Here is a 26,245-nt window from a genome sequence, read left to right on the forward strand (position 1 = left end):
CCTACGTGTTTCCACGCTCAGTGGGTCAGGCATCTGGCATAAACATGCTCAGTAATTAATAAAAGCCCACAGGACCGTAGTGTTTGCAGCAGAGGCTGATGTGCCTGAGGAGCTCGGTTTTATGGCTGGTAATACGCGGGGCTTGACCTTTGTTCTTCAGTGATTAAGCTGAGATATGAGAGAGAGGTCGACCTGCTTTCTTTTCCAGTTAGAATCCGCTCTGCTGGCGCCCCTACAGACAGGTTGCATAATCAATAAATCCGCGGTATGGATCAGTCACATTGTTGCTCTCTATCGTTCCACTTTGGCCCCCCTGTCTCTGACTCCGGATCTCCACCTCCCTCCTCCTCCTCTCCGGTGTCCGCTCCCTGACAGCCCGGCTCTCTCCGCGGGGCGGGCATAGGCATGACTGTGAGCCAGCTGTTACTCACAGGAGCCCCGGCAGCAGAGGAGCACTCCGCGGACAGACGCGTGGGGAGGAGGCACACAATGGACAAAGATCCCGGTGACTGTGGACTGCTGCTTCAGTGAGCGTGGACACACGGACACAGGGACAGCTCCTGCAGAGTATACTGGAGTCTGCACCGCACCCCAATACACGCGCGGGATTGTTCCGCAATAAAACCCAGACAAACGGACAAAAACACGTGGCTTTTATTTAAAGGACCTCGAGCGATGAAAACGGCGGAGGGACGGCAGAGTTTCAGCCGCACGAGTTAAAGTAAGTTGTCGTGATTTCACCGCGTGTTCGTTTGAAGCGTTTCCCGTGCTTTGAGTCGGTGCCCGGGGCTTTGTGGAGCCGCAGGAAGGTGACGGAGTTCGGGGAGATGGAGCAGGGTAACTCCATGCTGAGCTCGCAGGTTAGCCACCACCAAGCAGCCGCGCTGTGGGTGTGTACGCTGCCATTACCCGTTTCTGTCACCAAACTCTATTTAAAAACTGCGCAAATGAGTCATTTTGTGTGCAAAGTGCCAACCTGCATGGCGCAAACACATTGTCTCTGGCTTCCTATTCATTTCTATGAGGTTATTCAAAATACGGCATATATGAAACAATTATTTCTTTACAAAAATCAACTTCAATTGAGCTCTTGCTAGTTTATCATCGTTAACTCGTTTGCTCTGGTGGGTAGCTGCTAGTTGTGCTGGCAAATTGCAAAATCCTAAAGAAGTGAAACAAACAGTACTGGCAGGTAAACTGGTTAAGCCCAGGTGTTCCAAACACCTTTGGGACACAGCAGAGGATTGTGAGTCCGCACACAGAGCACCTGCTGTCTCCAGCCTCTCAGTGCTGAGTCCTCACTTCCTCTCCTCCGTGTGAGTTCTGTTTATAGGCGACAAACGCATACACGTCCGGGCTGGCGTGACCAGACCTGTCTGTCTACGGTTACACTGCTATTCCTGGGTGCCAATGTGACCTAACCAGGGCTGTTTACTGGAACACAGTGAGAGTTTCCCTCTCATGCATTCTGCTTATTTTGGGGGCCTCGAGTTCAAACTGAGGACCTTGTTGCAGAGCCATTATTCCCACAGTGTATCCCTGCTGCTCCTCAGCATCTGCCGTCTCTGACCTAATACGTCGACCCCATTGTAAAGAGAGGATGTGGGAGAGCCCTCTGCAAACACTCATCAGGCTGCTGTGTGCTCCCCTAAGCACAGGTCAGTCCTGTGCTGGCAGCAGCTGGCAGCCATACCAGTGTGCTCCTGCATGCTGCTGTTCACACAGTCTCCTCTTTGCTTCTCTCAGTTTCAGTTTGTTCTTAATGTTTATGTAGCTTGGCTCAGTTTCCTTTGGTTTGTATATGAAGCCTTTGAAGGAATAAGTTTCTTTATATTTTTCCAAAAACTAACATCCTTACTTGAACAAATTAAGTGAGCCACACAGCAAACTGTTGCAAAAGGCTCAGTTTCAAGACTGGATTTCTATGTACAGTTTGAAATAGCAGTGAGAATATGATAAGGTCCTCTGATGGTTGGAGACATAGTTGGTGAGGCGGACCAGGTGGCAACAACCTGTGGGGCTCAAAAATGAAGAGTCGGTCCAGAAACGTCACATGATGATTCCGTTTACTACAGCGGGATCTAAAATACTTTATTCATCCCACATGTGGGAAATTCTTCTATTATAGCAGCTGAAATGATGACGAAATAACTGTATAATCATTGTTGTACAACACGGAAAGTTATGTCAGATAATTCCACTGAAGATGTTCCCACAAAGACAGAAGTCAGGTCCAGTTCAGCGACTGAATAAGTGGAGGTGAGGCATCGATCCTGGACGTGGGTCTCAAACAGATGGTCTCCAGTGGACAGCTTTGGACTGGTAACTGTAACTGTTGGCCATTCCTGTTACAACAAAACAATTTAAACCATTTAATGACAGAAAAGTTCCAGTTTTATCTGCCTGTCTACTTTAGAATAAAAAAGGTCCACAGTGAAAATATAGGACATTTCCTGTGAATGAACAAAAACCTTGTATTTTCTAAGTAGAAGTGACTCTGAGCTGACAGAACCACACGATCCAAGTCCCAAGAGCTATGTTCAGATTTCATTCAGTAGTATTTATACAGTACAATACAGTAGTATTTCTCTATTGTATATAAAAACTGAGAAAACATTTTGCACCTTGAAGTATATGAGGGATTGACTGTGTGGTTCAGCCTCTGTGCACTAACAGAAAGCTGCGTTTCATGGAGCGTTATTATATTTGGCTGTTTGCTCAAAGAAGCAACCAAACCTACGGCCCTGTGAGTACAGCTCCAAGATCAACTCTGGAAACTTGTTATAAAGGGAGAAAACATCCTTAAAGGCTACAGCTGTTTTCTCCTAACAGGGTACATCAGCCATAGCAGATAGATTTATATATAACCCGTGCTACGGCTGCACGAGTGGAGCTCAAACTGCGTATTCAAGTTTCGCATTTTATTTGTAGTGTGAACGAGCAGACAAAAACATCGGATTTGATCAAAAAATCGGAATTGAGCATTAAGACCTGCAGTGTGAACGTAGCCTAAGAATACTTTATCAGTGCAGAGCATGCTACTTAAAATAGGAGGCTTTTATAATTTAAAGGTTAGCACTCATGGATGCAGTCCATACAGAGTCTGTCTGTGTAAATCAGGTGATGATGACCCACTGGTGTTGCATTTATTTAAGAAAACAAAAATCACAAAAATCCCACTCAGAGTTTAGGCTGCTTTGAGCACCAGTCCACTTCCAGCCACGTGTTGGATTGGGCCTCGTGCCTCTGGGAGCGTGTTTAACAGCGGGGGATTGGCCCAAATTGTCCTGGCATAAAGGAGGGGGGGGGGGGGGGCGGGGAGGGGGGGGGAGCGAAGCAGAGAACATCTGTTGGAACAAGCTGTAGCCGGCCTGTGACATTGTGATGAGCTCCCACTGCAGCAGCTGACCGTGTGCATGATGTGGTCAGCGGATGCTGGGGGGGGTCAGATTGTAGCTGACCCGACACTTAGTGACGTGTATGGATGTGGCTCTGCAGGGCTCTCAGGGAACACCCACATCACCCCACCACAGCGCTCTCACACTGTGGTGCTATTTCAGAGTAGACAGGGGGGCGGAGCCTTCAGCTTTCAGTTGAATTCATAAAAGCTACACGGGGTCCCATTCCCATTTTGCTCTGTTTGTATTCCACATGTTGTCCCAGCAGTGTGGATGCAGTAGGACATCATGTTTTGACTGTTGCGTGTGAATTAGCTGCACAACATAACGGCAGGATCACGGCTCCCTGAGAGCAGCCGCCGTCTCCTGATAGCTCATATCAAGGCGTCTGTCTGATGTCATCGTGCCTCCAACATGCGATCACTTCTTCCAACCTCTCATTTGTTCAGACATTCCCACATGTTTGCTGCCCTCCGCAGCCCCGCTCTCTCTCCATCTCATTCTCTGGTATGCACGTCTGTGTTTGATTGCCCCGGCTCAGCGAAAGGCGGTCATTGATTAACTGGAGCAGGTTTGACTCCTCGGCCTTTGCCGAGGCCGTAAACCATCAGGGTTCCATAGCAACCGCCAGCCTGCCTTTGTCTGCAGCTCCTCTACACATTTCAGTGACGTCTCACTGTGGCGTGGGTACGTGCTCGTGTTTAACGGATTGAAAAGTAGGCGTGTAACATTTCACATCCAAAATGGTTTGTGTTCACGCTTTTTCATCAGAGGGGATGAATGCCAAATATTTCCACACCAGTTTTTTCAGTTTATCGGTCACCTGAGCAAACGGTTCACATTTCACTAGATTAGCTGTTGGTGGGAATTTTAGATCCGTGGTGGTGTCTGTTTTACCCTGAACAGTTCACAGTGACTGACACGTGTTTTTATCCAGAGGGAGTTGGAGACGGAGTTGGAGTTGGACACCTGCAGCTACAGTGCTGCTGGTGTCTTTGGGAGGATCTCTAAAATTAATATGTTGTGTGGCTAATTGACCACATGCAACCAACACGTAACATTCCAGAGTATTTGTAGGTTGCTGTATGTTTGTGTGACACACTCATTTAGTTTGCTGACCATGCCTGTGAGATACAGCTGTTAATCAGCTGGGCAAAAGGCTGTTGAACCTTTATAAAAAGACACCCTAGTACAAGAGTATTCTCCCTGTTTCTTTCCTTTGTGCTCGTTTGGCTGTGGACGAGGGAGTTGCTGTGAACGTGTTTGCATGAGATGAAATATGTTGTTGCAGCTTCTGACAGACAGGATGGTCCTGAGGGAGCATGTGCCAGGCCAGTGTTAGCAGCGTGTAAATGTATAACAGTGTTTCTTTGTCGTGTGTGTACTCTAACCAAATTTGCAGGCACTTATTCCAGTAGAATGTAAAGCATCCTGTGTCTGACCACCTCTGGGTCCTCTGATGTAATCTTCTGGGAAGACTACTTAAGGCTAAGCTGAGACACTGGAAAGATTTAATGTGGTCACACCAGTGCAAAGAAAAGAGGGAAAAAGAAGCAAACTCAGATATATAAGAGAAGGAATGGAACTGTTCTGATAGGTTGGATGTAGCGGGGCCACTAACCACATCTCCATTTAATGCCACAATACCCTTGAGGCATGATGTGGCATTAACACTGACTGGCCTGAGTGGTCTCAAAGGAGTAGTCACAGGGCTTTACAAAGATTACTCTTGGCGGCTCTGGTATTTAGTCAATGGTTTTATTGAATCTTTCTTGATTTTGTTACAAAATTTATAAATTTACATTTATAATAATCCTAATGTATAAAAACAGTTTCTCTGACAGCTTATAGATACTTTAAGGATATTTATTATAAATTCGAAGGATTGTGTTATTTTTACTCCTTCCCAAATACCTTTCTTATTTTTCCCCTTCCTTGCTTCTTGATTGGTTACTGAAAGCATAGCATAGCAGCATAGATCCTCATAGAGACAAATGCACGATGAGAATTAAATCAATATTTTGCTAGTGACAGTGTTGGCAAGAAGGTAAGCTAAGTTAGCTTTCTGCTGTGCTGGGAAGTTAACTTTAGCATTAAAGCTAATGTTACCTAACCTTGGCATTAAAGCTAAAGTTGGCTAACCTTAGCATTAAAGCTAAAGTTGGCTAACCTTAGCATTAAAGCTAAAGTTGGCTAACCTTGGCATTAAAGCTAAAGTTGGTTAACCTTGGCATTAAAGCTAAAGTTGGTTAACCTTGGCATTAAAGCTAAAGTTGGCTAACCTTAGCCAACTTTAGCTTTAATGCTAAGGTTAACCAACTTTAGCTTTAATGCTAACCTTGGCATTAGAGCTAAGGTTAGCTAACATTAGCATTAAAAAAATTCAGTTTTATGAAGGAAATTAAAAGCGACGCTCTAATTTGTGAAGGATAAGTTGCTTCGTTTTTGAAATCGAAACTGTTATTTATGGGTAATGTTAGCTAATGCTGGGCATCTGCTAAATCTAACAAATTATAAATGATCTAAAAATACTGTCCTTCATTTCATAGATGGTATTTCATTTGCGAATCATGTTGCTCTGTTTGATAAAGATTGCTGGTCATGTGCTTTTTGAGCTGACTGAGATTATAAATGTATGTGATGTCATCTTGGGCCAATGTTTACCGTTTCTCGTGTGCTCTGTAACCCACTGAAGTGTTGTACAGGTTTGTTAGAGAGTGGGGTTGTAGTCCCGTTGTGGACGGAGCTGATGGTGTTTGCAGTAAGTGTCCTCGCTGCTGAAGTGTAGCCATAATTAAAGCTGATTCAGCACTTTCAAAGCTCCTTCACTGTTGGCTGTTTCTTTGTGACTGTTCTGCAGGGTGCAGAGCACTCACTGTGATGAAGCCAGTGATTATGCAGATTGTCTCTGCAGTGCTGAGGGAGAAATCGTTCTCTGTCCAGGTAATCAATCTCAGTCACTCATGTATGCACACACTTCCAATCGCCCGTCCTTTAACTGGAGGCAGTTGTAATTATGAAAAGTGCCAATGTGTTAGATTTCCCCGGACTGTGTTGGAAGGCTACCTCCCCATTAAAGCGATCTCAGTTTCTACCACAGCTTGTTTTGCTGAGCGTAGCCTTTGGTTGGTTTTTGGAAGAATCCCTGCCTTTCCCAGGTCACAGGGTTCCTCTGAACGAGGGAAAGAAGGAAATACTGCCGCGTTTTAAAAAAAGCTACGTACTGTGTGTTAGTGCTGCACATGAAGCCAGCCCTCAGCCAAGCCGCTGCTAATGAAGTGTTGGTGACTGACTGATGGAAAGTGAAAGAGAGCTGGGAAGGACGTGGCTCGGTGCTGTGCTGCTATTTACATCAAACACATCTGCATATTTCCTAAAACTGTGAAACCTTTGAAATGGTGCAGCGCAGCCAACATTTCCTGAAGAGGATCAACATCATCAAGGCTTTGCTGAACAGTTTGCTATTTAACCCCAATAATTTGTTTTGCATATGAAACCGGAGGAGTTGTACTTACATCTTATGCCATCAGCTTGTCCTCGGTCACGGTTTCCTTCCACATAAAGCTTTGCAAAAAAACACTTGCAGCAACAAAAACATAATAATCCAGAAACACGCTTTGCCGATCCGATCAGCTGTTCGTAACACTTCCTACATTGGAATAGACGTCAGCGCAAACTATCGCATGTCCACCATTACCTGCCCGAAACCGGAAGTGATGTCATTTTTGCGGAAAATGTAGTTTTTAACCTTTGGGGCCTTATAAGCCGGTACTGGTGTTTTTAAAAGTCATGTTTGACTTCATGCTTCTCTGAATAGTTGCTGGGATGCTTAGAACTCAAATTGCGCTGCTGAAAATAGTTTATTTTGATGCACATGCTGTTTTTTTTGCAAATTTGCATTATAAGATTTATTTTTGTTTTTCCTGCAGAATATAAAAATTGGTGTATCTCAAAAATAAAACTATGAAGACACTCAAAATAAATTTCCTGGTGTTGGAAACTATTTTATGCAACTTTTTTGTATTTAAAGTTTTGAGGGATAAACCTCTGAAATGTCTCTAAGTAGAAATATATGTAAAAAAACAATTTTCAATTTGTAGTTTATTGCACTTTTTTGCAATTTATGTAGTTACTATGGACTTAATGCATACATATTATTAAACTTTGGGCTATAACAGTTGTATTGATGTTTAGCAACTTGAAATGCTCCCCAAAATGGAACTACAGCATGTAAAAATATGAAGTAAGCTCTGGCGGACTTGGCTCTATGGTGGGTCCTAAAGGGTTAAAGACGCCGTGAAAGAAGGTAGCTGACCATGTGTTGACCGTCCGATTGGGATCTGGGATGCGGGGCCTCCCTGCTGCTGCGGAGCCTGGGGCGGTCTGCTTGCCTCCACCCCGGGGGAAAGGGTAACATCTCCTGGGTCTAGGTGCCGTTTCCCCCTCCAGGGGTGAGGGTACCTGGACCTGGGCTATAGAGTTTGTTTGGGGAGTGTGATTGTGTGTCCATTTATGTCTATCCCTACGTTGGGTGAGTGCTGAGTGTTTGTATATGTGTGCATGAGGGTGGGAATGCATGTTTGTGTCTGTGTGTGCCTGTTTGTCTGTGTCTATATGTCAGGTCGGGTCTTACACTCCACCTCTCTGGGAACTCCCAGGCCCTCCAAGGCCTATCTCCCCTCACCACACTCCCTGCCGGTGACTGATGCCCTCAGGGGTCAGTGCGTTGGTGGTTCTTGGTGTCCGGGGCTGGGCGCTCAGGTATGTACCAGCTCACTCCCGGTGACTACTTGGCGGGGCCTGGCGCCTGTTGCTCGGTCAGGCCTCTTCCGAGGCAAAGGGGGCCCTCGGGCCTCCGGCCTCTGGGCCTGTGGCTCGGTTCACTCTGGCACAGCTGGCTGCCGGCAGAGCCGGCGGGCACGCCACTGCAACCCCCTCTGGCTTCTGTTCCATGGCTACTGGGTGACCCCTCGTCTGGGGCTCTCCTCAGCTCTTCCCAGGAGGGTGGCACAGATGCCCCTCCGGTGGTCCTCCTTGGGCTCTCGCTCTCTGGGGCCTCTGGATGTCTGGGGCCTGGATCTCCTCCATGCCTGCTTCATGCCCTGGGGGACGGGGCTATGGGTCTCTACACTCTCTAGCAGACCATTACATGGAGAAACTTTTCGAATACAAGTGCGCTGATCCACACAGGTGTGCACACGGGTGTGCACAGACATAAACTACACCTCTATTGGCTGCTATTTCCAAGCACATTGTGCGCTGTCGGTCCTGCTTGCTACACAACAATATTCAATATTTAGAATAGAATAGAATTAGAATTAGAATAGAATAGAATTCAACTTTATTGTCATTGCACATGCACAGGTAGAGGGCAACGAAATGCAGTTTGCATCCATCCAGAAGTGCTTTAGTGATATAGATATATTACAATATATATTAGCAATAGTATAGATATGTAAGTATATTACAGAAATGGGTCTATTATGGTATGTTATAATGTACACGGTATGAAGTATGTTGTGAATATTCTATAACTATAAGTATGTACAGGCTGTAGTGAGTACAAGCTATGTACAGGCTATGAACAGGATATAAATATGAAAAACTATACAGAATATGAAATAAATAACTTTACAGAAATCTGAGATTTACAGCTATACAGAAATGGGAACTATGCAAGTTGTAAACAGTTGTAGGATTAAAGATTATCGAATGTACAGAATGATTATTTACACAGAGCTATACAGTAGTGCAGTTAAGATAAGTGAGGGTGTAGATAGTTTCTACAGAGGCTATATAAAGTGCTAGTGGTTGTGAGTGGTGGTTCAGTCCATGTTATTATTGTGTGTTTGAGGGTACAGTTGTCCATTGTGGGTGTGTGTATGTTCAGTCCATATGTTAACGTGGGTCAGATGTCAGGAGGCAGAGTTCAGGAGTCTGACAGCTGTGGGGAAGAAGCTGTTCCGGTACCTGGTGGTCTTAGTCCGGAGGCTCCTGTAGCGCCTCCCAGAGGGCAGGAGGGTGAAGAGTCCATGTGATGGGTGACTGGGGTCTTTGATGATTTTCCCAGCCCTTTTCAGACACCGCTTCCTGTAGATGTCTTTTATGGCAGGAAGTGGTGCTCCGGCGATGCGCTGGGCAGTTTTCACGACCCTCTGCAACGCCTTCCGGTCCGAGGCAGAGCAGTTCCCGTACCAGACTGTTATACAGTTGGTCAGGATGCTCTCGATGGTGCAACGATAGAAGTTCACCAGGATGTCTGAGGACAGGTGGTTCTTCCTCAGAGTCCTCAAGAAGAAGAGGCGCTGATGAGCCTTCTTGACCAGCTTGGAGCAGTTGGTCGTCCAGGTGAGATCCTCGGAGATGTGGACTCCCAGGAACTTGAAGCTGCTCACACGCTCCACAGCCGTCCCCTTAATGTGGATGGGTGGATGTGGGTCAGCATTCCTCCTGTGGTCCACGATGAGCTCCTTGGTCTTCTCGGTGTTAAGCAGCAGGTTGTTTGTGTCGCACCACTCAGCCAGACGATCCACCTCCTCCCTGTAGGCGGCCTCATCGTTGTCACTGATGAGGCCAATCACCGTGGTGTCATCTGCAAACTTAATGATGGTGTTGGAACCATCAGCAGGTCTGCAGTCGTGGGTGAAGAGGGAGTAGAGGAAAGGGCTCATCACACAGCCTTGTGGTACACCGGTGTTCATTGTGATGGTAGATGAGCAGTGGTTATCCAGCCGGACATGTTGGGGGCGGTTGGTCAGGAAGTCCAGTAACCATTTGCAGATGAGGGAACTGATGCCCAGGTCTGTCAGTTTCCTGATGAGTTGTGAGGGGTGGATTGTATTGAATGCTGAACTGAAGTCTATAAACAGCATTCTGGCGTAGGTGTTGTTGTTGTCCAGGTGTGAGAGGACAGAGTGCATTGCGATGGAGACTGCATCCTCTGTGCTCCTGTTCTGGCGGTATGCGAATTGGTGGGGGTCCAGGGTGGGGGGGAGACAGGATTTGAAGTGTGCTAGGACCAGCTGCTCTAAGCACTTAGTGATGATGGGGGTGAGTGCTACTGGGCGGTAGTCATTGAGGCAAGATGGGTTGGAGTTTTTGGGTATCGGGACGATGGAGGTGGATTTGAAGCAGGCCGGTACCACAGCGTGGGCCAAGGACAGGTTGAATATGTCTGTGAGCACTCCTGCAAGCTCCCCAGAACACGCTCTGAGAACACGCCCGGGGATGCCATCGGGACCTGCAGCCTTGTGGACATTGATCTTGCTCAGCACCGCTCCTACATCGGTGGGGGAGAGAGTCAGAGGTTGGTGGTCTGGCGTCATGTCTGCTTTGGTTGTGGTTGTGGGGTTCCCTCGCTCAAAACGAGCATAAAAGTTGTTGAGCTCGTTGAGGAAGGAGACATCAGAGGATGCGGGGGAGGGTTTGGTGGTCCTGTAGTCTGTGATGGTCTGGAGTCCTTGCCACATGCGTCGGGGGTTGGAGTTGGAGAAGTGTTCTTCTACCTTCTTTTTGTAATGGTGTTTGGCTTTTTTGATGCCCTTCTTTAGATTAGCCCTGGCTGTGCTGTAGGCGTGTGCATCTCCTGACCTAAAGGCGGTGTTGCGGGCCTTCAGGAGGAGACGAACATCCCGGTTCATCCAAGGCTTCTGGTTGGGGTACATGGTGATCCGTTTCTGGGTGGTGACACTATCTGTGGTTTCGGAGATGTAATCCAGTACAGATGAGGCGTACTGGTCCAGGTCTGTGTGGGTGAACATATTCCAGTCTGTGTTTTTAAATCTGTCCTGGAGCACTGCGTCTGTCCCCTCTGGCCACACTTTAATTGTCCTCACAGCAGGTTTCACACGTTGGATGAGTGGTGAATACCGAGGTGTGAGGAACAGGGAGAGATGGTCCGATTGTCCAATGTGGGGGAGGGGTGTGGCTTTGTAGGCTCCAGCCAGGTTGGAATACACATGGTCTAAAGTCTTGTCTCCTCTGGTGTGGCAGGAGACATGTTGGTGGAATCTGGGGAGGACTGTCTTTAAGTTGGTGTGGTTGAAGTCGCCAGCAACAATAAAAGCAGCCTCGGGGTGTTTATTCTGGTGTTTGTTAATGGCTGCAGAAAGTTCTTTCATGGCCAACCTAGCATTAGCGTCGGGGGGTATATACACGGCAGTGAGTATGATCGAAGTGAGTTCTCTGGGGAGATAATAAGGTCTGCATTTGACCATTAAAAACTCCGCATTAGGTGAGCAGTGACTCTCAGTAGTAGTGGAGTTCATGCACCAAGCATTGTTAATATAAATGCACAAACCTCCACCTCTGGTCTTGCCGGAGTCATCTGCTAGCCTGTCGGCTCGGTGTGTGTGGCGTCCTGCTAACTCGATAGCATTGTCCGGGCAGCTGTTGTTCAACCATGTTTCGGTGAAAAACATGACATTTGAGTCCATAATCCGTCTGTTGTTAGTGATGGAAAGCCGTATCTCATCCATTTTGTTTGCCAGAGAACGGACATTGGCGAGGAAAATACTGGGTAAAGGCAGCCGGTGTGGTGTTTTAGTATTTACTGCTGTTTACACTTAGCCAGATTAACCTGATGGTGTTGTGTTTAGTATGTTGCTCTGTTTATTTGCTTGTTTTCTCTTCTTTCTCTTTTTAAGTGCCCTTTCTCACTGTCCCTCTTCCCTCCTGTTTTTCTTTTCCTTCATCTTTCTTTCCTATCACCTTTCCTATCCCTCAGTCATGTCTGTCCCGTCTGTAACAACTGAAAATAAAATAAAATAAATAATAACAACAAAGGTCGATCAAATGGACCAATACGGCAAGGCCATGATGATCCATTTGGCAAAGTAAATCCATTGGGTCTCCTTGTTGGTTTTCAGACAACAATTCTGACGGCTAAAGAACCAAATGGGACAGGCAAAGAAAAAGAAAAACACATATACAAACAAACAGGACACAGAACAGAAACATACATTTTTTACATATTTACATCATGGACAATAGTTACCAAAAACAGAGTACTGTACAGCAATTAAAATTAAATAAAATGAAATACAGATAAGAGGCAAACCCAGGTTGATAAAATAGTGCAGTTACAGCGCTGATGTAAACCTTTTGATTGTACAGTTAGTCAAAGGTGTTAAGTCTAATTGTTGAATGTTGTCATTGGGCTTCTTAAATTTGTAAGTCTGAGTTCAATCTATAGGATCAAGACATTCCTTTGTCCCTGACCACCTCTCCAGCCTCTCTGTGCTGGGGGAGGTTTTATTGCAGATACATCCTATCTGGAAGATCTGTTCCTTGTGATGTTGCTTCCTGCTTTTATGCAGGAAGTCATGCATACAGACAGACAGACACACACACACACACACACACACACACACACACACACACACACACACACACACACACACATGGTGCCTTGTCTTAGAACCATTGGGGGGGTTTTACGGTGGGAGGTGCTTGTGCTGTGATGTGTATTGTAACAGTTTGTCAATAAATAGCTGCGAGGGAAGCTGCTCTTTGAAGGATTTTGGGCTGGACACAGGTTAGCAGCGTGAGCTCCAAGAGCTGGTTCTTGACCAAAGACTTCCCTCGCTAGCGGGTTGAAGATGTTCTGTTATGTCTTGTTTTCTTCATGATAAGTCTCTAAACTAGCGGGGCTTGTGGAAACACAGACCCAACAAAAGGGACACACACATTCACACACTCAGTGGACCACCACTGAGTGTGTGAATGTGTGGATAACTGGATATGTAAAGCGCTTTGGGGTCCTTAGGGACTAGTAAGGTGCTATATAAATACAGGCCATTTACCATCTTGGCTCAGAGGAAAGCTGATCACCAAAGAGTTTGACCTTCATCACCCCTCAGTTCATCTTCCCTGTCACCCCAGCTAAGCAGGACTGTGGAGTCGTCCTGGGCCACCTGGGGACATACAAGTTTTGTTCTTGGAAATATTTCTGTGTCATTAGCATAATTCATGGCTAACGCTTGAAGATGAAGCTGCGGTCAGAAGGAGACCCATCCTGAAGTCTTTCCCTCAGAGCCCTTCTCGTCTAAGTAACAGACTGTGTGGTTTTAGGAGTGCTTCATTCCTCTGCGTGGTCAGGGTTCGGCCTCTCTGCTGCCTCATTAATCGTCCCACCCTGTGCTGTGTTCAGTATGAGGAAGGAAGGTCTGTTAGCGGTGGAGATGAGATGGAAAGCCTCGGCGTTCGGGTGGAGGCTGGCGTTTGAGAGCAGACAGTAGAGATAAGCTCGTGTCCTGCTCGTTCTTTTTGCCGAGTGATCCAAAGTTTGACGTCTCCCAGAGGAACATTTGTCGTTCCTTTTTATTGGCTTTGCAATGAGCCTAAATTACCATTGGTTCCTGTAGCTGCCCAATGAAGCGCAGCACTTTGTCAGTGTCACCGTGTGGCTGCTCCATATGGAGCGTGATGTATCGCCCTGACTCGCCCCAGCTCGTCTGCACTGAGTGGGATCCACGGCCCGTTTAGAGCATCTGTGTAAACCTCACCCGGGTGAATGCTTCTCGTGTCCCTGGATCATAAATCTGTACCTGTTTGGTGGAGGACCATCTGATGCTCCACACAGCGGGAGCATCCCTCCGATGAGAAGCTGCACTGAAGTGCTGATTGGCACAGAGAGAGTTCTCGTCATGGACTTCACCGGCAGCGTTTCAGCAGATGGAGCGGTTTGGTAAATGTCACATCACTTCTGCTTTGGGATTCAGGAATAAATGAGGACAAACTTCCCTTTAAAGGTCGTCGTCTCTTCATCCCTGGAAATGTCAGCGTGCTCGGGTTATTGTTAAATGAACAGATGTTTGTCACAGCAGGGTTCTGACATGAAACGGAGACACACACGCGTGGTTGGGAACACGTGTGTTTACTATGTCATGTATGTGAGCGTGGAAAACGCTCTGTTGGGACATAAAGAGCCAGAAACAGAAGACGGAGACATCACTGACCGGGACCAGACGGAGCGAGCACGTCTGTCCCATACCGGCTCCTCCCCTGTTAAATCCTCACACACGGAGTGTTGAGTTATCAGACCCCACTCGCCCTGACAATAAAGACCAGCCCAGTAAAGCTTACCTGTTGTTCCCAGAGTACTTAATGGGAGGCAGTTCAGTTTTCAGGCCCCTCCTCTGTGGACTTCCAGTTTGGATTCAGGAGACAGACACTATCTGAAGTGAGGAGGATTATTTCCATGAGTCTAATGTGAGCATCCACAGTGTAAACTAGTATAAATGAAGAACAATAAGGAAACCATAGATGTGCCTAAACTGGGAATCACTGGGTGAATGTGAAAGTTTCACAGGTCGATTATTAGCCACTCCTCTGATGGACAATGCTGTCATGTTTCTTATCCTGCACAGAGTCAGAGCTTCCAGTGCATTCAGCATGACAGCCCACTCCCACAGTGGGACAAGCCTGCCACTGTTTCTGAACGCTCATCTATGAACTGTGTGATCTCTGTCGGGCTGATCCTGGGCAGCCTCTCACACACACAGACTCACACACACAGACGCACAGACACAGACGCACGCACACAGACGCACACACACACAGACGCGCGCACACAGACGCACGCACACACAGACTCACAGACACAGACGCACGCACACACAGACTCACAGACACAGACGCGCGCACACAGACGCACGCACACACAGACTCACAGACACAGACGCACGCACACACAGACTCACAGACACACAGACGCACGCACACACAGACGCACGCACACACAGACTCACAGACACAGACGTACGCACACAGACGCATGCACACACACAGACGCACGCACACACACAGACGCGCGCACACACAGACTTGCACACACAGACGCACGCACACACACAGACGCGCGCACACACAGACTCACAGACACAGACGTACGCACACACAGACACGCACGGACACACGCAGACAGACAGACGCGCACACACACAGTCAATGCCAGCAGAGGTTAGTGCTGAGAGACCGAGGAGGAGAAACATGTCCTCTTGTCCATCACACTCCAGCAGCCTCTGCATCACCGTGTCCATCACCGTGTCCCGTATGTCCACATGTCCACGGGACAGCCCCACACTGGTGGGATTTATTCACAGTCTGTGGCAGTTAGTGGTCTCACAGGCATGTGTGCAGCCTGTCCGGGTGTCGTCCATGACAAACCAGTGAGCTGTCCTTTACATCCTGTAAAGTTGGCTTCCTCTCAGCCTGAGCTGGGCGTGGATGTGTGGAGGTCTCCATATCGCAGTGGTGGCACTCAGAGTCCTGGACTGAGCAAAGATGGAGCTAGAAGTACAACTGCAGCCTTAGCAGAACTTGTTCTGGACATGAACTGGTGACCATTAGAATTCAAATCCAGTGAAATCATTTTCCAAAACGTGCTGAGGTAAAAGTCTCCTGATGGGCAGTGAGGCTCGCTTTGAACAGGAATGTGGTTTTTGGAGTTTAGACTAACAGTGACGCCATGTTTCATGGACCAACTGTTATAGCTGATTACAAACACCAAACCCTGACAGCTATAAAAGATTAAATCCACTCTGCACATCTGCTGTCCTAATGTCAACTTCACAGTAAGAAAAAGACGTTGAATATCAGTTGTCCTGTATAAAACGGGCCTTTGTGGCATGACGATGCCCTTTAACACAACAGCTTCACTTATGATTGAGTCAGTGAAATTGTGTCGCCCTACATGTTATTGATATTTTTGCTTATTTGATCAGAATCAGAAACTTTATTGTCATTGTCATGAGAACAACGAAATGAAGAATGGTCCCCGATCATTGCATCATCCCTAGCAATATCAAAATATAAATAAAACAATAAAATTCAATAAATAAAATAGATAGAATACTTAAAATACTAATAAGATATAACAGTAAAACATTCCCACACACATGCTTCAGGCCGTGCATAGATTAACACAAGAGTGGCGTGATGGACATTTTTTTGTAGTATTCAGATGTGTTATTGCAGTTGGATAACAGCTGTGTTTGAGTCTATTAGTCCTTGCTCTGATTGCCCTGTACCGTCTGCCTGAGGGCAGCAGTTCGAACAGGGAGTGGCCAGGATGTGAGGTGTCTTTTATGATGTTTTGGGCCTTTTTAAAACAGTGGGCATTGTGTAGAACTTCCAGTGTGGGGAGAGGGCAGCCAGTGATCTTTTGGGCAGTGTTAATGATCCCTTGGAGTGCTTTCCTCTGAGCCCCTGTGCAGCTAGTGTACCAAATACATATGCAGTAAGTTAGAACACTCTCAATGGTGGCTCTGTAGAAGGACACCAGCAGTCTCTGTGTGATGTTATTCCTCCTGAGAAGGAAGTACAGTCTCTGTTGGGCCTTTTTCAGCAGCTCGGAGGTGTTCACACTCCAGGAAAGGTTCTCCTCTATATTGACTCCCAGGAAGCGGAAGCTTGCCACCCTTTCTACACAGTCCCCATTTATGAATAGTGGTTGGATCTCTGCCTTTTTCCTTCTGAAGTCTATTATGAGTTCTTTGGTTTTTGAAGTGTTGAGGAGGAGGTTATTGGCCTTACACCATGACGTCAGCTGCTCCACCTCGTCTCTGTACGTAGACTCGTCTCCCTTGGAAATGAGCCCCACCACTGTGGTGTCATCTGCAAATTTCACAAAGATGTTGCTGTGGTGGATCACAGTGGTTAGAGCATTCAAACTGGAATCACATATTTTGGGTATTTTTGTCTGCTGTGTGCTGAGCTAGCTAAGATGCTCAAACAGTTTGTCACTAACAGGTTGTCGTTCTGAGATTACGTGCTACTAGAGCTGCACAGTTTATCAAAGTTGAATCTTAATCACAATTTTGTATTTTAACAGTTAAATAAGCTGTTTGAGTGACAGTTAAATGAAAGCCGTGCTATTAAAAACACAAAGTCAGAGTAAATCTCACACTGTCAGACGTACATAAGCAGCAGGCGAGGAGCTTACACCCTAAAGCGAGAATCATCCTTAATAACTGCACAACTAATTCAGCTGGCTCACACCACAAACTGCAGTGAGACTAATGCATTAAGGCCAAGAACAACAAAGCAGTGGCTGCTAATGTGAATCATCCAGCATGAACTCAGGCATAAACCTGACTCTGTACATCGTATCTCACAAAGACACACTGTAATCACTAATGTGGCCACATTCCATTTAGCCACAGATGTTTGCCCATGAAACACAGTGAGTAATAAAGGCCCCATGATGACGGTAAACATACTACACAAAAGATATGTTATCACCTCCAAAGTGGCCAAACCAGCAAAATGTGGCAGTGGGACAAACAGAGGTCTGTGACAGCCGTCGAGTCCTCTGCTATTAGTTCTGTTCACATCTGACATAAAGGTGAAACACTTCAATATTCATTTCTAAAGATAAATCAGCACATCGAAACTGAATAAAGCTGAAACTGGTGCCCTGTTGGTTTCAGTAAGTGTTGATTTAGCATTTGCTAATTAGCATAGCCAAGGCTTGGAAAATGCTAATACCTTATGTTTTCTAGCTTAGATATTTTCCATGTCCAATCCAATAGCTAACCACCAAAATACAGCACACTAGCACATATTTAATACTGATTAAATTCTAAGAGCAGGACTGTATAAGCAGTAAGTATGTTAAAGAAATGTTGTTATTGCAGCTAGCTGTTAGCCTCAGTCGTCACTGTTGTTCCAATCAACACAGAACTCCTGCGTGAAAACGAGGCCGCAGAGGCATCACCAAACCCTTGTAGGCTCAGAGTGAGTGATGACTGTGTCACCACAGTGTCAGATACATGCCTCTTCAAGCTACATTGTTTTAACCAGGAGCTTCCTAAATGCCTAAGTTGATGTTCACCAGGGAGATCATGTTCGTGCAAGTCAGAGGAAGGGGTGTGATTCAGTGAAAGTGGACAGAATCCAGAGGACACAGCAGGGAGGCAGAAAAGTCGGATAAGCGCTGAAGTTGTGGAGCGCGTGAAGGCATGGAGGCTCAGCCGACGTGGCTCTGAGGGCCGCACCAGCAGCGTACCGACGGCTGCTTTTAAACGTCCTTTTCAGCGAGTTCTTGTGTTTCCTCGTTCGTGACTAGACTGAGGGTGCACTCATTATCCTGCAAATACTGAACTGTGCAAAATACCAAAACTATGCAGAGGACGGTGTTGTAACACTGGTGGAAACAGAGACGGGTGGCAGAAATAAATACTAATGTGAATCAGCACAGTTCTGCTCTTGGACTGCTAATCCACCCCCACTGCTGCTGTTCCACCTCAGACACTTCACACCTCCTCTATTCACCCTGCTCACTCCCCCCCACCCCCAACAACAGCATCCAATACACACTCAACACAAGGCTCCAGCCTGTCTCTCTCAACCACCCAGGTTAGGAGGGAACTGAGGAGGATTAATGGCAAGAAGGCAGCGGGTCCAGATGGCATCAGCTCGAGGGTCGTCAGGTCCTGCGCGGACCAACTGTGTGGGGTGATGGAGCACCTCTTCAACCTGAGCCTGAGGTTGGGAAGAGTCCCACAGCTCTGGAAAACCTCCTGTGTTGTACCAGTGCCAAAGACTTCACGCCCCAAGGACCTCAACAGCTACAGGCCGGTGGCTCTGACATCCCACCTGATGAAGACCCTGGAGCGGTTGGTCCTGGCTCAGCTTCGGCGCCTAACAAGCTCATCACTGGACCCACTTCAGTTTGCCTACCAGCCTGGCATTGGAGCGGATGATGCCGTCATTCACCTCCTACATCGTTCCCTCGCTCACCTGGAGACCGCTGGAAGCACTGTGAGAATCATGTTCTTTGATTTCTCCAGTGCCTTCAACACTATTCTTCCCTCGGTTCTAAAGGACAAGCTGGTGAACTCTGGAGTGGACCATCACCTCACTACCTGGATCCTGGACTACCTCACCGACCGACCACAGTATGTGAGGACTCAGGGCTGTGTGTCGGACAGGGTCGTCTGCAGTACGGGGGCCCCACAGGGAACGGTTCTGGCTCCGTTCCTCTTCACCATCTACACTGCAGACTTCTCCCACAATTCCACCCAGTGCTTCCTGCAGAAGTTCTCTGATGACTCTGCAATAGTCGGCCTCATCACTGATGGGGACGACAAGGAGTACAGAGGTCTGACCCAAGACTTTGTGGACTGGTGCCAGCTGAACTACCTCCAGATCAACGCCAGTAAAACCAAGGAACTGGTGGTAGACTTCCGCAGGCACAAGCATTCTCCACTGCAACCACTGAACATCCAGGGTATGGACATTGAGGCTGTGGACAGCTACAGGTACCTTGGTGTTCATCTGAACAACAGACTGGACTGGACTCATAACTCAGACGCCCTCTACAGGAAAGGGCAGAGCAGGCTGTACCTGCTGCGGAGACTCAGGTCGTTTGGGGTGGAGGGCCCACTCCTGAAGACCTTCTATGACTCTGTTGTGGCTTCTGCTATCTTTTATGGTGTGGTCTGCTGGGGCGGCAGCATCTCTGCTGGGGACAGGAAGAGACTGAACAGGGTGATCCGAAGGGCCAGCTCTGTTCTAGGATGCCCTCTGGACTCAGTGGAGGTGGTGAGTGACAGGAGAACGGCGGCTAAGCTGTCATCCCTGTTGGACAACATCTCCCACCCCATGCAGCAGACTGTGACAGCACTGAGCAGCTCCTTCAGTGGGAGACTGCGGCACCCACGGTGTGGGACGGAGAGATTTCGCAGGTCTTTCCTCCCCACTGCTGTCAGACTCCATAATAAAGACTTTAACTGATCAAGCACACACATCCACACATGTGCAATAATACTAAGTGCAATAATCCTTTCTGTCATCGTTGTGTTTTTACTCAGTTGTATATAGTATTTGTATTTGTATTCTATTTTTATCTTATTGTATATTTATTTTATTTTATTCTACTGTATATAGTATTTTATTTTATTCTATTCTGTACAGCTGTGTACTGTATTTATTCTTATTGTATTCTAATTTTTGCCTCATAACTTTTGCACTGTCCACTTCCTGCTGTGACAAAACAAATTTCCCACGTGTGGGACTAATAAAGGTTATCTTATCTTATCTTATTTTATAGCACTAATATAAATATCATTATTAGCATTTAGCATCAACACGTTATTTTACAGTACAGGAATCATTTTTATTACAGGGACAATGCTTTCTATGTTTTTACATTGAAATTTAGTGTGTAAACGATTAGAGTATAACTGGTACTATTCATGCTGCAGTAGTTAAACAGGGATCTTCTGCCAAACAGCAACCTCCTGCAGTTCCTTTAATGGCCACTAGAGGCTGGTCCATAACCAGCAGCTAACAAAGCTTGCTGCGTTAGCTGCTAGCTTAGCACTCCACCTTGCCATTCAAATGTGGCTGCTTCTGACGTTACAGTATTATTTCATGTAAAACATGAATGTTGACTTGACCACAGCATATACATCTATGCTTCTGCCATGTTCGAGTGGCTTACAGCCAGACTTTAATAGTTGTTACCAGCCTATGACATGCAAACGAGAAAAAGAGAAGTAAATGTATTCTAGGGCTGTAGCTGAAGGTTGGTGGTTCGATCCCCGTCTGCTCTAGTCTACATGCCAAATATCTTGGACAAGATGCTAACCCCAAGTTCCTCTGCGATGCGTCCATCAGAGTATGAATATTAGAAGCACTTGCATAGACAGTTGTAGAAGCGTGCTGTGTAAGAAGCAGTCCATGCACCGTTCTACACAGGTTGTTGTTTTTTGCAGTGGCATTGACCCCTCTGTGCTAAGCTCATGTTAGCAGCAGTCTGCACCTGTTTTCCATCAGGCCTCCCCCACGGCTCAGGATGTAATCAGGTGTTTTTCCCCAGGCTGTCAGCGTGTGTGTCTCTCCATAATAAAAGGCCAATCTGGCTCTGTCGTCCATCACAGCAGCATTTCCTGTTTTTACCTCAGGCCTCACAACGACAGGCAGGGATCTTATCTCCGGCTGGCCTGGAAGACCTTTCCCTCGTCATGTCAGCAGGACATAATGATGCCGTATTGAGAAAACCATAAACGTGCGACTGCTGATCTGTTATCGGGCTCATGGCACATGAAGGAGCTGAATGAGTTCTGTGAATGATGTACTCTGATGTTCAAACCAGATAGGTGGATGTGATTGATATCACCACACAGAGCTGGGGAGTGTGTGGCGCTGGTTCCATCTGAGTGAAACGCTGCATCACACTGTAGCAGACACATTCACCCGAACACAGGACGGCTCTGAGTTTGGTGGACAAAGACAAACAACCATTGCTGCACATTTTTACTCTGACAATGGAAATCTGTGTAAATGCATTAGACAGGCACCTGTTAGTCCTGAGCCACCTGGGAGCTGCAGAGTTCAGCAGGACTAGTGTTCGTTCAGTCTTTTCTAACACAGCATTTCACACATTAACTTGTGCAACAAGTGTCTCCTGGAGAAGAGTCCATTTGGTGATGGACGTCCTTTATAAGGCAGGACGCGGACCCCAGCCAGAACCTGCAGCAGGTTCAACTAATTCCAGTACAACCATTAAAAAGTGAGTGTGAGAGCAACACTGAGCTCTCACCAGGACACGGCGGTACCGCTGTGTTTAAAGCTTATTGGACTGCACTGTGATTCATACATTTTGTGACCGGCCCGTTAGCTTGTAGCGTGTTGCAGCTAGACTATAGCTGCTCAGGGCAATGGATGTGAATTTTGTGAAGTTTTCTTTATAGAATTATTCTGACCAGACTTTGTTTATCGTGGATCTGCTGAAACGGCATTTTATCATCTTATCTCTTTAATTGGACGTAGCTCCTGCAGAAACAGGATGTCAGGCAGAGGCAGATCAGATTGTTCTGCTGTGTAAACCGATGTGACGAGAAGTCAGACGTTTTGAAGTTGGGAACTATTTAGATATATTTTGAATCTTTGTAGTTCCGATGTGCCTTCCTGCTTCCCAGAAAGCAGAGAAACCGTCCTGACAGTTTGTACAGATGTGTCTCCTGAACTTGGACATGTCTCAGATCTTTTCTGTACTTTGTTTTCTGCAGTCTTCATCCAGCTATATCAGGTTTAAGTGTCATCAGTGGCCCGTTTGCACCGTGCCAGAGGACGGTGTGCCCTCTGCCCTGTGTGGATGATGGTTGAGTCAGCACAGCGTCTGTGAGCTCGTTCCTGATGCTGTCAGAACAACTCGGACGCCTCGTGTTCACCTTACTTACGTCTGTGTTGGCGATTCAAACGGTCATGTGCGCTCTGTGCTCAGACTGGATGCTGCTATGAGACGCATCAGCAGTTTCTCAGGGATAGTTTGTTTCCAGTCTCTGTGAGCGTTACGATGCTGCTCACGTCTGTATGTGAAATATTAGGAATGAGTCGGGCTGTGGTGGAAAGTCGCAGCATATTTATTACTACACACACAGATATGCTTACTGTTTGTACTACTTTGTTCCTGTACTTCACTGCATGTCAAAGGAAATATATTTGAGGAAAATGTTGTTTACTTTTTAAATTTAGATTGGTGTTTATGTTCTACTCTGAGCCCCTCCCTGATGGCTGAACTTCTCACCCTATCTCTAAGGGAGAGGCCAGCCAGCCTTCGGAGGAAGCTCATTTCTGCCGCTTGTATCCGCGATCTCGTTCTTTCGGTCACTACCCACAGCTCGTGGCCATAGGTGAGGGTAGGGACGTAGATCGACCGGTAAATTGAGAGCTTCGCTTTTACTTCGCTGCTCCTCCACATCGAAAGGAGCCAGCTGAGGTGGTTCGGGCATCTGACAAGGATGCCCCCTGGGCGCGGTGTTCCAGCCATGTCCCACCGGGAGGAGGCCCCGGGGCAGACCCAGGACACGCTGGAGAGATTATATCTCTCGGCTGGCCTGGGAACGCCTTGGTGTTCCCCCGGACAAGCTGGAGGAGGTGGCTGGGGAGAGGGAGGTCTGGGCCTCTTTGCTTAGGCTGCTGCCTGGCCTCGGATAAAGTGGATGAAGATGGATGGATGATGGATGGTTTTTATGTTACCTAAGGAATTTGACACTTTAGCCTAGCTTAGCATAAAGACTGTAAATGTGGAATAAAACTATGTTGGCTCTTCCTAAATGGTTAGCAGTCCACTTCATTCCTGTAATGTTCATGTCTTAAATAAGACAGGAAACAGTCAGAAACTAAAAGTTGTTGGTTAGTGTGGGGAAGTGAGTATTTCTGCTAATGAATTGCTAAGCTAGCTCTTTATAGTCTTTAAATGAAGATTTGGTACTTGTTTTTGAGCTTTAGCATCATATTAGCACACACATTAAAGCCTTAGTGCCATCTACTGAATGGCAGTGATGCCTTTGTTCCCAAACAAACAGCAAACCTCTTGCTTTTTTTGTCCCGGTCGCACTAAGCATGTGTGGCTGTGCTGAGCGTTTTCCTCTCATAGCTGGACCAGGAGTTCTTTATTAGCAGTTTATACATCAGAAACTGTTCAATAAAAGACATTTTTGGAGAGTTTTCAGAGATATTGCAGACAAACATTGGTTGTGATTCTCGACCTGCATGGCGGGTGACGTGGGGGGTGGGCATTTCGGGCAAAAATACTTTACAGTATTCAATGATAACAATGATAACGGTTCTCCAAAGGTTCCCACCCCTGTAGCCCCACCTACCCTAAAACAACTGCACATAATTGTGGCACACCTGTGACCTGCTAGCTTCCCGTGGCAGAGCTACAGGGTACAGGGATGTGATGACTAAGCACAGGTGAAAATGAAATGTATGTGCTTCTGTTCCAGGCTGCATGCTGTGTTTTGGCCAATCAGCCTTCTTTCGCTTCAACCACCCTGAGGAAGCCTTCAGGATGAAGAGTATGATGCCCCAAGGAGGAAGTGTCTCTGCTGGGGACTACAGACTCTGTGCAGGTACTGTGCCGTTATTGTGGGGTTTCCACATACATACGTAGTATATCCTGACTGTTATTACTCGGGAGCACTGACTCCACACCTCGCAAACACAAATCACTTTGAAAAGCTCAGCACTGGCACTTTGTCCAGGAAACAGAAAGACCTCGTTTCCCCCGTAAGAAATCTCATTTTCAGCTCGGCCTGCACGGATGAAAGGAGCAGACGGTAAAAAGGCGGGTGCTGGAGGTGGAGAGGTGTAGTTTACAGGTGGCTGCTTGTACAGCAGTAAACTCCACACAAGGGTGGAGCAAGTGGAGCAGCAGACTTTTCTTTGTGTGTTTGTTGGCTTTTCAAACGTCAGCTGCTCTCAGTTACTTTGGTTGGTGTTTCATTAAAAAGACATTTTATATTTGCAGAGTCATAGATTGGTCAGAGTTCTGTTTGCAGCTCTGTTATCAGACCAGCTGGGACCGAGCTCACACCATGCATGTTTCATCTCATTCCTCTGTCTCCAGGCAAAGTGTGTGTGTGTGTGTGTGTGTGTGTGTGTGTGTGTGTGTGTGTGTGTGTGTGTGTGTGTGTGTGTGTGTGTGTGTGTGTGTGTGTGTGTGTGTGTGTGTGTGTGTGTGTGTGTGTGTCCACAGCTGTAAGTGTACCTTCTCTTGGCAAGCTATACTTCCAGGGATCTGTCACAGCATCTCGTCCCCCGTCCTCCCCCACAGTTGACACGGCGTGTCACCAGGGAATAAGTATAGCACACAGGCACGCTGCCTGCTCTGGACTTCCTGATCCACTAATGAAAGCCTTCCGTTGTTTAGAAACGTACCAATTACGCATTCCTGAGTTGCGTTCAGATGAAGATTGCTTATGCCACTCCCATGATAAACGCAGCATGTCCGCCGTGTCAGCTTGAAAAGACTTGAAAGTGGCACATGTTATCTTTGTGTGTGAACTAGTGTGTGTCAGCTGTGAGTCAGCGTGAGTGTGGTTAGGCTGAATCTCTGCGATGTACAGATGCAGTTTGTGCTCTAGGATCAACAAACTGTAGTCACTTCCTGTCTTTACGATACCTCGGAGCATCTCTCCAGATTCATGGTGCAGGTAGAGTCAGTACAGGTGTGACGGCTGGACAGAGCTGATAGACTGAAGCACCACACGTGGATGTCACGTTCCATCAAGCACATAACGTGTATACCTGTACACAAAAGATGGAGACAGTTTGTGGGTCTGAAATGTGAAGCTGCTGTATGAGTATGAAACCTGCACTCTTTGTAATGACTCACAGACCTACTTGATGTGTGACTTGAGTAAACGGGTAAAGATTCCATTAGAGTAAAATAAAAATGGCCTGCTTTTGTATAGAGCTTTACTCGTCCCTCAGGACCACAAAGAGCTTTACACATCCAGTCATCCACCCACTCACACACACACTGGTGATGGCAGCTACGTTGTAGCCACAGCCACCCTGGGGCGCACTGACAGAGGCGAGGCTGCCGGACACTGGCGCCACCGGGCCCTCTGACCACCACCAGTAGGCAACGGGTGAAGTGTCTTGCCCAAGGACACAACGACAGAGACTGTCCGAGCCGGGGCTCGAACCGGCAACCTTCTGATTACAAATAGAGGATCAATGAGGTCATGGTGACCTTGTGATTGACATGCCGCCGGCCCATCAGTCTGCAGCTTCCCTTCGTTTCACAGTCAGCGCTGCTCGTTGCTATTTCCTCGTCACAAACTGCTGCAAAACGCCGAGATGGTCAGTGTGGAAATGCTAACAATGGGTGATCCTGCTTCTGTCTTTAGTATACAGTCTGTTTTCCATACACACGTGAATGAAGGAAAAATTACTGATCGAAATCTCTGAGTCTGCTTTAAATCAGTTCTGCTGGTCCAGGGCTCCTGAGGACTTCTGATCTCCCTAACGGGACCATGCTGCCACACATACATGGTAACACTGCAATGAGTCCTGCAGACAGGGGACGTTTGGTGTTGTCAGCA

General features: G+C 47.0%; 1 protein-coding gene across 15 annotated transcripts in view; it reads left to right on the forward strand.

The window, feature by feature from the left end:
• phldb1b (pleckstrin homology-like domain, family B, member 1b) overlaps window positions 1-26,245 on the forward strand; it is a 107,946-nt gene that overhangs the window by 33,191 nt on the left and 48,510 nt on the right. For 14 of the 15 annotated variants that reach the window (XM_026191652.1, XM_026191659.1, XM_026191658.1 and 11 more), the window contains exon 5: window positions 24,140-24,265. In XM_026191652.1, coding sequence (XP_026047437.1) covers window positions 24,140-24,265 — 126 coding nt within the window. Of the gene's footprint in view, window positions 1-216; window positions 722-24,139; window positions 24,266-26,245 lie in introns of those variants that run through there. The other variant, XM_026191666.1, reaches the window with a different exon arrangement.

The sequence above is a fragment of the Astatotilapia calliptera genome, chromosome 14, assembly GCF_900246225.1.
Source record: "Astatotilapia calliptera chromosome 14, fAstCal1.2, whole genome shotgun sequence".
Lineage (NCBI taxonomy): Eukaryota > Metazoa > Chordata > Actinopteri > Cichliformes > Cichlidae > Astatotilapia > Astatotilapia calliptera.